At 42.0% G+C, this 14410-nt stretch overlaps 1 protein-coding gene across 1 annotated transcript in view; it reads right to left on the bottom strand.

Annotated features, from left to right (window-relative positions):
- Nucleotides 1–8178, bottom strand: part of LOC115052331 (uncharacterized) — a 48912-nt gene extending 40734 nt beyond the window's left edge. The window contains exons 1-2 of the mRNA XM_029516398.1: nucleotides 7996–8178; nucleotides 7361–7522 (exon numbers count right to left, since the gene is read on the bottom strand). Coding sequence (XP_029372258.1) covers nucleotides 7361–7522; nucleotides 7996–8178 — 345 coding nt within the window. The remainder of the gene's footprint in view (nucleotides 1–7360; nucleotides 7523–7995) is intronic.
- Nucleotides 8179–14410: the final 6232 nt, after the last annotated feature.

Here is a 14410-nt window from a genome sequence, read left to right as displayed (position 1 = left end):
CTGCACACATCAAACTGGTGTAAAGGCAATCTTTCTCCATAGACAGTTGCATTTGCTGTTAAAAGGGCTGTCCACATACTTTGGTTGTCTTTGGAAACATTGGCATCAGCTGTAGGAATTACAATAAAGGCCGTTTAAACACGAGTATAAATAAATTTCACTTTGCTTGACAGTGGTGCACCAATCTCCCCCCACAAAAGCACTAACTACATAAAATAGTGACACCAGTTTGTCTGTGCTTGGTGACGCAGTGAATAAGCAGCGTATCACCTCTCCTGTAAACTGATGGTCCTGTGTGTTCAACAATCACATGAGCACTCACACATAACATGGGCTGAAGCAACAAAAAAGCAGCTTCTAGTTAAGGATATAGAGAAATTTTATTTATTTATTTATTTTTTTGTCCAAAAGATGCATGTGTCCAAAATATGGAAAATAAACTGTGCCCAAAAAAATGACGTGACCGCATCACACACCATCCAGAAGCAGAATGCATTCGATCCCAGATCAGAGATATCTATCTCAGAGATGGGATCTTCTTTATTTAGAGCAGATATTTTTTGCTCATGTGACTGTGTTGCATTCCCATTCACCTCAGACTGATTGATGGCTTATTTTCAGTGCATACAGCTTTACAGTTTAGTGTTGGTGTGGTGCAATGAACCACTTCAAAACACACACACAGGCAGTTGTGTGTACTTACAAAGGGCTCCTCCTGACAATTTGTCCAAGAAAAAAAAATCTTTGCATTTGTTTGAGAACCACAAAAAAATAAAACAAACAGCTGGTAGATTTCTCCACAGCCAAACAGTGATGGTGCAGGATTTTCTCACCTTTGTTTAGCAGAAGTTTGGATGGATTGTTTTTCTTATGTAATAATCGAACTAAGTCCAACCTAACGGAAGACCTTTACTATCATTTATTTTTATTGTTCGACCTCTATTTTATCTTGTCTTGTAAAGCAGATAGCATCTGCGGTTTTTAAATATATTCCTGTCATTTAGGGATCAAGGCTTGACAGTTACACACTCACTGAACTTGGGGAGAAAGCATAAAGCACTTTGGTGTCCTCTAATTGCTGCTTTTAAATCATATGAGCTTACTGTAAATAGTTCTAACAATGGCTACAGTCACCTGCAATGCCCATAGCTCATTGTGAATCGTTGCCACATTCATCCTTAATAACAGTGGAAAATATAAATACTAAAATCATGGATTGCACTTGACTCTTGTGCCTTAAGTGTTTTTTCAGAAATTGTTGTCTATAATGTCAATGTTACTCTTCTTTTAAGAATCATTATTATAATTGTATAAATAATTATTTTAATTATTTTCTCTTCAAAGCTAAACAGACCCGAGATAGAGACTTTCAAACTTCTTTTAATTCTCTTTCAAAACTAGAACATCGACAAAAACAACATCTAATCTCCAAGCACTGCACCCCCCCCCCTCCCCCCCTCACCCAAGTCTGCACCCATTCGGCCCTCCGATGAGGCTTAATGAGTAAAAAGCGCTGGGTGACCACAGTCTTGGAGTCAAGCCAACTTTCCCAGATGCCAAATTGAAGCCTGGAGGTACTTCATAATGCAAAACAACACTCATTAAAACTTGGAGGAAAAAAAACAGGGCGCTATAAATGCAAAAAAAATGCGCTATGATGCATTTCGGGAGAAGCTCTGTGGCAGTTTCTAAATGACTAAGATGAATAATTAGGATTTTCAAGCATCCATTAGAGGAAGAAAGTACAAGATGTAGAAAATGGGCTCCAAAACACACCCATGACCCTGAAACCGAAAGTGCTCGGCCTGAACATTATGTTAAGGTGCAAAACGTGAGATTTAAGATGCAGAAACACATTGTGAGGTTTTTCAGATGTGTCTGAATCTTGCTCAAGTCAAGAATAAATGTATGTTTTGGAAATTATAATATAATTTGTAAAACCTTAAAAATGTCATTAAAACAAAGAAGAGATTCTACAGGTAAAAGCAATTTCATTTCCATTCAGCAATATTCCAAATTGAAGTTAGAGTCAGGAGAATATTGTGATCAGGAATATAACGTCATTTGGAATGATTATTTTTACATTTCATGTTTGCTGAAAAAAATATAAAAATGGCAGTGATGCAATTTTTTTTTACAAAACCGGCCTTTTCCCTTGCAGAATACACTTAGGTTGGCTGGGAAATCTCTGTAGCAACAACAAGCCATGGGTTTTTATTGGTGCGTGTCCAGATCCTAGAGCCTTCAGGCTTATAGTGTGAAGAACTAAATGCAGAGCATATGCAGGGGATATATAACACGCCATAAATCTGCGAACTTCAATGCATTCCAGGATATATATCATGTAGACACATTACTGCTTCTGATTTAGGAACGTGCCATATTGTACATCAACAACAGCTCTGGATTTCTTTTGGCTCACAGTGTCAGAGGAGACCATCTTCATCTTATCCAGTCCTTCATTTGTTGATTCGCTCTGCTGCCCACACGGAGGTAAGACAGGGTTTGGACACTGTAACTACAGGGACTGTCAGTCAGACAGGCAGACTTTATTCATTCAGCCATTAACTCCAATGTGATGATTATGATCAGAGCTTTGTTCATCAATCCACATCGGCAGTCTTAGTACGCCGTGTGACACACAGGCTACTTGTGTGTGTCTGTGCCCCTTAATGTGTGTTTACCGGTGCTGTGTTTGTTTAAATGCTGAATAGTACCTACAGCACCATTTGACCTACGTTTGAATGGAGACTGTAGTCTTTGCCTACAAAACTCCCAATATTAGCAGGTCTTGAGAGTTTTTTTATCATTGGAAGAGGGGAGAGAACAATGTCTCCATATGGAGCCTCATTATAAGTAGAATGTCTGGAAATAGCTGAAAACCAAAGAGGATCAGCAAAAGGACTGCTTACCAAACACACTCACACCTTCCTGACTGGAGAGAAAACTGATGCTTGAATTAAATCATGGAACAAAGACAGGGCCAGAGAGTTTAGCAATGAGCTCTCATGGCATCACACATACAGACGCTGACACACAGAAACAGGTATGCAATGCTAACATTCCAAACAATTTTGTTTGCATATAAAAGCTAATTCAAGGCTCATGCCCTCATTCCTGGCCAACCTGCATGTCTCCATTCACCTTCCCACATTCCCAGGATTCAGTGTTGAGTTGCAGTTTGCAGCATTACATCTTCAGACCCTTTGTTTTCAAGGTGTGTGTGTGTTTTGCTATTTTTTTCCACATTTATCCTGATTGTACGAAGAGAAGCTCATCTCTCTGTCATGTAACCAACAAAAGCCAGAGCAGTCACAGTAGACAGTGATGAGTGACAGAAGTTTACCTCGGTTCTAATGCCTCAGCATTCAAGCTGCTGACTGACGCCATTTACAGAGCAGAAAAATCATCTTTAAAGTGACGGCACCCTGAACTGACTTTCTCACAGTGATCACTGAATCCTGATCCTCAACAAGCTGAAACTTGATACATGAAGATCCAGACTAACAGTTAATAATCTTATGTTTCAACATTCACTGTGTACATGTATGCTCAACGCTAACAAGTTTTCCTGACAACCCTGACCCCGGAAAAGACGATGGATGACGATGGATGGATGAATGCGAACAAGTTTGCATTAACCATTAAATCAGAAATCTACTCAGTTTTCCTTGTAATTCTCCAAAATAAACAAACATTTTAAATAATGATTGTAAAAGTTGACATTGGAGATGATAAAACAGTACAGATGTCAGGGTTGTTTTTGAGGTATATGAGAACTTTCCTCTCCTGCACAGCTCAGGATGTTCCTCACACACACGATCCTCATTCCTCCAGAGGCTTTGACAGTTGATGTAGAATAAAAACGTACACCCATTTCCGTATCCATCCAATCAGGTGGTAGGTCATATCATTTATTGTCTACGCGGTTATATAAAGTACTGCGTGTTGTGCTTAGAGTTTTTGTTGGTTGCACAACACTGCAATTTTTTGAATGCCTAAAAGTGAATTTTCATGGACTTTTCAGAATTCAGACCTGATCTAGAACAAAGAAGTTTTTTCCCTCAGGTCTATTTTCACAAACAGCTGACCTTTTAGTTTTCAGTGCACCACTACAGGTATTTGGAATGTACCTTGGTAATAATCACCCCGACAAACATGTAAGAGAAAGAATGAAACACAACAAACACACACATACTTTTCTCCAGCTTACTCTCACAGCTGACAGACAACACCCTGAAGAAAAACTCAAAAGTGCTGTAACATGGCAACACACACTCCTCCTTGTGCCACCCAGACCTGTGCACAAATACAAATGCTTTATGTAATATCCAAAAAATGTTCGCTGCCAAGAATTGTCTTATTTCATAAGACAGAGAAGGGGTAAATTTAAGAGGGGCTGGAGTGGACCCTACATAGATAGAAAAGTGTTATTGCATGATCACATCAAAACAAACATTTACCTTTACAGCTTTGTGTTTTTAAAGTGCATCTGTGTCTGTTTGATTATGACAATGGCTGTATCAACCTACATTGTATCTAAAAGCTGTCAGGGGGCAGATCTACTGATCGTAAAAGGAAATCAGATTGTACTGAAGTCTGGGGGGAAATGATTTCCCCTAACTTCTTAACTTGTTAATGTTTTCCCAATGAGCTTACAGGCTCAGTCTCTAGTTTCACGTCTTCTTAATGTGCTATGAATCAAGGGGGAAGGAGGGTCAGCTTCACGTAGACATTAATAAAATTTGAGTTCAAATTCAGATTATACACCAACTTTTATATTCAGTCATTGCTCTCAACAGGTCAGTGTGTGAGCAGCAGCTGATTTAGTAACAGTCCTGAAACCTTAGTACATCATCGGGATTTGTACCAAATACTTTGATACTCAGTAAGAGACAGACGCATTAGTCACACATTATCGCTTTGTTTGGCATTCAAGGTCAGAAGATTGTGGGGAAAAATGTTTTCTTTTACTTGTCTGAGAGCCTGAGAGGGAGAGAGAGGGAGAAGTGGTGAAAGGGTGGCAGTGGGTGTGTGCCGGGCAAAATTGTAAGACGGCAATTGTGTTTTCTTGTCAATCTGGTCGGTTAACTGTCTGGACCAGAGTGTAGTAATAGAATGTGGTCCCATTAAGACACATTAAAGAGAGAGATAGAATGGGTGTGTGTGTGAATGTGACAGACACACACAGAAAGAGAGATAGAGAGAGTTGCAGATAAACTGCTAATCATGTTAAGATTTGTCACTGTCACTTTACACAACTCTATTTGTCCTCCAGATTAACATTAGTTGATGACATGAGATACGTTACAGATTAATATAACCATTGGAGGAGAAAGGGGTGTGAGGAAATCTGAGGCAGAAAGTAGGTGAAAGTGACCGGGCGAAAGGGAAGGAGGAGAAAGTTAGAGATAGAGGAAAACAGTCAGAAATCAGACAAAGAGCAGAGGAGTCGTCCAGTAAAAAATAAATAAATAAATAAATCACATGTGAAAAGATAATAAATATTAAACAAATGAAATACATAGAAAAATTAAAAAAAGAAATCCAAAACTCTGAAATGCAAGAAATAAAAAATTAAAAAACAACACAAAAACAAACTATAAATCAAAATAAGATGAAAAATGACTCAAAATAGCAGTTTTCTGGTCAACATAAAAAGACTGAGACCAACCACTGTCACAAAAGCAGTTGTGGAGAAAAACCTGGAGGGGAGTGACGACTGCATAACAGAAGAGAGAGAGGAGGAAAAAAAGCAGGCGATGAAAGTGAAAGTCAAGGGATGTGTAGAGACAAGACAAAGAGAGTGTGAGAAAGAATGAGAGCAGAAGAAGATGGAAACAAAGGATAGGGAAGCGGTGAAGAGCCAGACAGACACTGTGAAAACTGCATCACAGCAATGTTTCACCTGCAGAGTGCACAACAGTCGCACTGAGATGTCCTTCACACCACACCACAACGTGAGGCTGATATTTATTTATACTTGGATGGCACCTTTTGCAGAACTACGAGCTAACTAGCTTACCAACTTAAAAAGGAAAAGTCAAAAATGTACAATTCATCAAAGCATCACTGATATTTTTAACAAACTGGCAGACCCACAAAACCAAACAACCAAACCCAACGATACTGAGGTCGTCTTGCCTTCACTTCCATATCAACTAGACCTACAGCAAAGAATTTAACATTTAAAGGGATCACAGAGATCATATTAACATACACACACACAAATATTTTACCGTGCATGAAGCATCTCTCTCACACACACACAGCTCGGTTATAGGAAACTCTTTTATATTACAGAACATACCTGCGCGTATCATGAATGGTTATCCAATAATGATTATCCAATACTTGACAGTGTGGCTGACTGTGGAGCCAACGACTTTTACACCCCATGCCCACATGAAATAAAGATAAGCTTTGCAAAGAGTGAAGTCAGACCCACCCTTTGACTGAGCAGAGTATCACTGACACAACACCCTATTTCATCACAAATACTGGACTTTGATGCTCCGTGCACATTTGGTCTTACAGAGACTTCCTCTGTCTTAGTCGCATGTGCTCAAAAGCAGGGACGCATCTCTGTTTCTCTTCTACACAAGCTATCTTCAAATAATAATTTCTCCTGCGTGACCAATGTTAACAGCACTGACGTTCTCAAACTGACCTGAGGAACTAAACCACGTGGCCATAAGCATGTGCACTTTGTAGACATAACTGACCCAGCTGAACATGTGTTCACATGCTCTCTGTGACCATGAAGGTGTTGGGTGAGCCTGAGATCTGGACTGTGTGGCTCAACATGAAGGTTTCTGCTGGCTGGGGTCAGAGGATGTGGACGGGGTCTGGATCTGTCACTATGAGCTGTGTTTGCTGCGGTAACTGTGATGGCTTTACGCCATGCTCCTGTTGAAACCCACAGTAAAGGACTGGAATATTGCCTTAATCGATGGCGTTCTCATGTGCAGGAAGCTTTTTACTTCACACAACTTTACATAGTTTATCAAGTTGTGAAGCTTTATCAATTATGATAGAATGTTGGTCTGGCTTTGATTGTTTTGACATAAATATCATGTTTTATCATATTTTATTCTATCATCATTCAGCACACAAACATAGCCCAGAGTAATGTAATCATTTCAGTCTGGGCTATGTCTGTGCACTGATGCTGGTTTGATCCAAATCATAAAGTGAGTCCTGTTCCAGTCTGAGATCTGCCTCTCTGTCTGATCTCTAAAACATTTCACCAAACACAAAACTGTCTTCGAGCTACGGATCTCTCTGAGTCTCTCACAACCGTAAAGCAGCGGCATCAGCTCCAAAAGCCGACAGAGGAAGGGAAACTTCAGCCACTTACCGGGTCGCTCCCTCCGCAGTGCCCTGCTGCAGACTGACAGGCTCCGGGCGGGGAGGCAGGAAGTGGCCCGGTGGGCGGGGCCCAGCTCACCTGCACCGCACCTGCACCGCAAAGGAACCCTGCGGGATCGGAGCGCGATGACGCACGTTGAAGGCTGTTGGTCTACGGGCAAAAAAGGGAGGGGGACAGGAGGGGGGATAGAGGGGGAGACAGGAGGGGAGACAGGAGGGGGGATAGAAGGGGAGACAGGAGGGGGGAGGGTGTGGGACAGGAGGGGGACAGGAGGGAGGATAGAAGGGGAGACAGGAGGGGGACAGGAGGGGAGACAGGAGGGGGACAGGAGGGGAGACAGGAGGGGGACATGAGGGGGGATAGAAGGGGAGACAGGAGGGGGAATGGTGTGGGAAAGGTGGGGGACAGGAGGGGGGATAGAAGGGGAGACAGGAGGGGGACAGGAGAGGGACAGGAGGGGAGACAGGAGGGGGACAGGAGGGGAGATGGTGTGGGACAGGAGGGGGACAGGAGTGGGGATAGAAGGGGAGACAGGAGGGGGGATGGTGTGGGACAGGAAGGAGGATAGAAGGGGAGACAGGAGGGGGACAGGAGGGGGACAGGAGGGGAGACAGGAGGGGGACAAGAGGGGGGATGGTGTGGGACAGGAGGGGGACAGGAGGGGGGATAGACGGGGAGACAGGAGGGGGGATGTTGTGGGACAGGAGGGGGACAGGAGGGGGGATGATGTGGGACCAGAGGGGGGACAGGAGGGGGACAGGAGGGGAGGAGAACAGGGGAAATCCACTGACATTCTGCAGCTCCATGTTTGGAGATGCAGAGCAGCAGTCTCACCAAAATAAAGCTCTGTGGGTATTTCAGGAATGTGAGCTCGGAGGTCACTGCTCCTCCTGTCTGATGTCTGCTCAGTCAATGTGAGGCCAGCTTCAGGGAGTTAATGAAGAGCCAGGCTGCTACGCTAAGCTAACAGCGTGTTGAGGTGTAACCCAGTGGGCGGAGGCCTGACGGAGACCTTGTTTCTCCACCTGAGTCCTGTAACCATGACAAAAAACATTATTTAACGCAAACACACTTTGTGCATGTGAGCGATCATTAACCACAGTATTATCACACAAAACAATGGGCTTTGTGCTTTTAATTTGGAGGATTTCCTTCAGCACAAAGGAGCAGAATCATTTATTATGAAGTTCAGTTAAAATGTGCACTGTGTTTCCAATCTATTAAACATGAAACACTTTCAAGTCACTCTGTTTTGTGCCTCAGAGCACAGGGTGTTGTTAAACAGCTGCTGGTTGCTATACAGGAGGTGTCAGACTGAATGCTGGCTGGCTTTGTGTTAGGTAACACAGGTAACCACTCCTTACATTCCTCTGTGGGGAGCACACCCATCAGCAGGTTTTACAATGGACACACACACAAACAAATACGCTCATGCATTTCATTTACTAAATAATAATATATAATAAATAATCTTTGGTTTTCATACTTTGTTGTGAAAAACCTTGAATGGAGATGAGCATGAATAACCCGAGGAGGCCTTTAAGAAATCTTTATCTGAGTCTGAACTGATAAAAATGCAGCACGTGGATCTTCTTCACGCACAAAGCACTGCACACACCCAGCAGGTCTGAGACAGAAGTGGTTAACCTATTGTTGTGAGAAAGTTGCAGAGACATAACCGAGCATCAGTAATTCATTCAGGATAATACATGAAACTTTTTATAAATCAATAAGTGAATTGTTTGATTTGTACAATTTTGATGGAGAATCATTTTTGGAGTCCAGATAAAACTTGATTACAGCGTGTGCTGCATTTCCAGTGACAGTGAAACGGATTCCAAAGTATGAGCCAAAATGATGTAAAATTAAATTGGATTTTATTTGGACAGGCGGTCCAGATTGGTTAAAAACCCACACTTTGCAAGAGATGTACAGATTTTCACTGAAAGTTATAGTTTGGGTTATGTGATGTGAGGTTTTCTCACAAAACACTGCAGACCCCATTTTAGTCTGGACGTAGACACAGTCGCTCTGAAAAGCCTTTCAACAAGAAAACCACATTCCAATGGAACTGTCAGTTCAATCTTCTCCTGGTATTAAACTGTAAATTCTTCATGAATTTGGATTCTAAGAAATGGTTATGTCGAGAATAATCTTCAAGGCAATCATCAAATTTCCAGCTGACAGTGGCGTGTTGGTAAAAGCAGTGAGTCATGGATTTGAATGTCTGTCTCTGTGCAAACATGACGTAGCTTTAATCAAGAACAGTAATGACACGATTCTTCCAACCTGAAACTTGCATGCGGAAAATAAGAGGACAAGCTGGATAGTGCTGGCACATCTGCTTTGATTCCATGGGAGTGAGTCACCCAGTAAAGACCTGTACATGCTGTTGTCACCTGTCGTTCAGGGTGTGCCTGCACTTCAGAGAAACATGCTGCAGATGGGAGTGTCCCGGTGAGACAACCTTTACTCACACAATGATATCCCACACACTGCAATAACTTACATAAGGCAGATGAAGGGATGCACTTCTACACAATTACTATAAGTCAGCAAATTTCCTGAAATGGTGTCCATTTATTTATTTTTTGATTTTTCAGATGTACATTTGGCTCATTTAGTTTTTGAAAATCCAGGCTGTCCTGAAGAAGTAGCGCCACTCAGAGGAGGAATTGTGATGTCTTACCTGAATGTGTCAGGGGCTCTTGGATTTTGTTACCCTGGCAGTTTGGGGGGTTTTGTGTTTTGGTTGTGCCTTTATCCTTTTTTCCCCTGCAATGCTGTAGGGTGTGCAGAGGTGGGGCTGAAGAAAGCATAATCCTGGATCCATATGATGGCCAGCATAAAAACTACAAAACAATGTCAATGTCCGAGGACAAACATTCTATCGCAAAGAAATGAATGGCAGTGGGAGTTAAAGAAACAACTTGTTCTGGGTTTATTATCTGTGGTGAGCTCACAGAAAAGGTTCACTATCACAGAGCTGATGTCAAGGTCACAGAGATACAGCAGATAAAGTACCAATAATATCTAAAATAATAAAAAACAGAATTCCTCTAAAAGCTTTCTTCAGAAGAAGCAGATGTTCCAAAAAGTGCATGATGGAATCTCGTACCTTCATGGTAAATAGGAAATATGAGAGGAGAGCTAGTCGTCCTGATGAAAGGAACCATTGAGGTGGTTTGAGAATCTGTTGAAGATGCCCCCTACACCATTCTGGAGGTTTTCTGGGAATCTCTGACTGGGAAGAGACTCTGGGCTGACCCCGAATTCACTGGAGGGACTGCATATCTCATATCTCCTGTGAGGAGCGTCATTCATCTTCTACCTCTTCTCCGTTTTCTGGTTGCCTGTGTGCCAATCCCAGCTCACACAGGGCCAACACACAGGGACACACAGAGACCAACAACCGCTCACGCTCACACTCAGCAGTGAACCCAAACATGACGAAACCCACACACTCTGCACAGGCCGGGAACCGAGTGCTGGAAGAGCACTAACAGCTTTGCTGCCATTCTGCATTGTGATTTGTTGATTTTTCCATCTGATTTCCTCTTATTAATAAAAGAGAAAGGCACCAATCTAAAATATCTCTGTGATCATTATAACACAGCTGTAGCTGAAAAGCACCCACTGCTGCTATCTGAATGGGAATGTGATCCTTTATAATCCATTACAATAGGAAAAGGAACCCTAACCCTAACCCTAACCAGAAAACCCCACTATGTATGAAACTCTTTTCCACTCTTGGGCAGCCGCTCTCCCTGTGTTCTCATCTCACCCACTCTTCTTTGCGTTGGCAACGGTGCATTAAACATTTTAAATGCATCAACTCTCTTCAGTGAAAACAACGTTTCATTTAAACTAGTGTGATCAAACCATAACCTGAATTATACAACCTCCTCTTCTGTTTCTGCTTTTTCCACTGTGCTTTCTGACTTTGGATTTTATATGCTATCTTATTAATAATAATACTTATAGTATGCCTTTACTATACAACTTTACTATACAACTGACTATTAAATTTTTCTGTTTCATTTTAATTGGTGCTTGACCTTTACCTTTCCCAAGTGGAATATCAAAGACACATTTTAGATATAGTGATTTCTTTGCCACTCTGCCTGCAAGTTCATCACCTTTTAATCTGACACGTGATGAGACCCAAGGAAATTCTCTCACTATTCTTAATCGCTCAGCTCAAAATGAACACAGGAACATTTCCAGCCTGAGATTGTTCCTGATTGACTGAATATTCTGTAAATTCAAAAGAACTGCTGGTGAATTTCTGCATAGCACCAACCTGTCTCATCTCTCCTTCAACAGATTATTTATCTGCTATTCTGTTTCATAAATAGATTTCAAATTATGACATGCGCGCTCCTGTACATACACGGTCATTTTGATCTTGAAGCCATCAGTGAAAATATGTAAGTAATTATAAGACTTTTGATTTGCTCGGTGTCCAATTTTATTTTCCATCCAGGTTTTCTTGAAGTTGGTGATGTTAATGACCACTGTAGCTTCAGGAAAGAGCCAAGAGGGAACAGCACTCAGGGGAGTTAAATCTTATTTCTTTGATTTCATATTCTTCTAATTCGCTGTTTATCTTCATTCCAAAGCCATTTCCCTGATCTTGGTTGTACTCCCAGCATTCATTTAAAACATTTTTACTGCTGTTTTCATCCCTACATCATCTAAGTTGTATATAACAGCCTTGGGAACATTTGTCTCTTCTGAGCTCAAGCTTGAGCTTTCTGCTGCCTTTATCATTGGTCAATACTGAGTATACTAGTTCTGCAATTGCAGAACTAGCATTTCTGTTTTAACTTATTTATTTCATATTCTATCTTCCCCATGTGCTGCTGCTCTTCCACGTATATGCCAGTTAGAGACCTGTGGATCTCCTGTAGAGACGTCCTCTACAGGGGGCCAATCTTATTTGAACTTCCTGTATTTACACTGGTTTTATCGGAGAAACATGTAATCAATATCATTTTCTCATTGAGATTGTGTGAGTTTAGGTTTACTCTTTTTTACATCATCAGCGCTCAGCAACTTTGTGATGTAAAATTCAAAGGTTATTTTTGCAGATGCTTGTTCCACATCTGGACATCGATGCTGGCACAGCATTGACAGCTCTGATACTAACTAACAAACTGATCCAACTTTTCAGACGTAACATGTTTGTTTCACTGGCAGGACATACTTTGGTTAAAAATGTTTTTCCTGAACCTCTTTGACTAACATTTCACCTCCTAAAATGATGTCACTCTCTTCTCTAGAAAGAAGGAGACACAATCACCTCGATGAATCAGAGCAAAACTGAGAGGAGTCCACTTCACGGCTCAGGAGGTAATTCCTTCTTCTGAACACACCATTTCCTCTAAATGCATGACATGATGTGCAACCTGTTCAGGCCTGCAGTAGCAGGGAGGAAACATCCAGCCTGTGAGCACACAGGATTAGTGTCAAACTGGGAATTAATTTACACTCTGAAATAAGCAGAAATTAGCAGAGCTGCTGACACAGCAAAACAAAGGAGAGTGACGGTGAGAAATGCGATTGTGTCCATGGTGTCGTGATGCTACATGCTAATCCAACTAGGATGACACAGAGCGGATGCACAGAACCTGCGACCATGGAAGAAACATTTAGAGCCCTGCAGCTCTGAAAGAAGTTATTCACTCACAAATTTTAATTTTGTGAGCAATCCACAAAATGTTGCTCAGCATAAACACTGAAGCAGAGAAAGAGGGCAACCCCATTTTGACATCATGTCGATCCGATGATCATTTCTACCATGAATGTGGTTGTTAGCACCACGTCACTTAAGCAAATCTTCTGCTCCAGAGAGAATTCTTTGTGAATGGAGCCAATGCTGAAGGCTTCATTTAGGCTCACACTTTTGAACCTTTGCATGTTGTCTTGGAAACCTTAACATAGACATGCCATGAAGTTCCACAGCCTTGCTGACAACACACTGATTTCCCTTATAATATCTCCTGGTGACCCAGGGCTGATCAATGCCCATAGATACATGGATATAGATAGAGATAACTTTACTGATTCCCAAGGGGAAATTCACCTAGTCAGGAGAACATCAAAATAAAAATAAAAGGGACTTAGGTATTTCCCATATACATAGGGACTGAATTTCAGATAAAAATGATTGCCGGTAGATCATTTGGGAAGTGTCATTCTGCATGTACTCTGCAATATGATAGTTCAGTGATTCTTAGGTTGAGGCAGAGAGTGCATATAGAAAGGTGGAAATACAAGCCAAATATCTGTCCTTTTCCTGTGTGCTTGTTTGAAGGCAGCTTGTTGCAGATGGGCTGGTCCAGGGCAGCGTCTGTGCCCCAGCAGATATTTCTTGTCCTTTTCCTGTGTTTCCACCTTCTGTACAACCAAACCGACAGAAATATCAGTATATCAGGAACATCAGTACCACATAAACATGGACTGTATGCCAACATATACACATCTAATCCCTCACCATACGCGTAGACAGTCCACCACATTTACCGTCTTCATTTGTTTATTTGGTTCAGTTATTGCATTTGGGATGAAACCTTTCTTGAATTTTCTTTTCCTCCAGGCCAGCGACCTGTATTGTTGGCTAGCTGGAAGGAGTGAGAAGTACGAGTGTATGGCTGGGATCCAGTGCTATGTAATGTGGTCTGCGAGCGGTGACTGTGCTGTTGAGTTCTGAGAGGTTGGGGGTGGGAAGCCTGATGATCTTGGAAGCTTTGAGTGGGTACTGTGGGAGTTCTGCAGGAGTCTTGGGAGGGGGTGCATAAGCATGTGTAGCTGGTAAAACCAGGAGTCTCCGTGAGTGCATGAGTGAGGACATGAGTGAGTGTGATGTGGCAAGTTGCGTTAACACAACCCAAAACTAAATGGGTGTATCAGGGAACAGACAGGTGCTGAGTCCCAGGACAGATTTAAAATCCCCAGTGCACAGAGTCCAGGGAGGTCAGACCCTCTGATGAGGCCCAGCACTGACAGTGTGACAGGCATGTGTGAGAGTTGTGT

This window comes from Echeneis naucrates, chromosome 12 (genome assembly GCF_900963305.1).
Source record: "Echeneis naucrates chromosome 12, fEcheNa1.1, whole genome shotgun sequence".
Classification (NCBI taxonomy): Eukaryota; Metazoa; Chordata; class Actinopteri; order Carangiformes; family Echeneidae; genus Echeneis; species Echeneis naucrates.
This window is presented reverse-complemented; position numbering and strand designations above follow the sequence as displayed.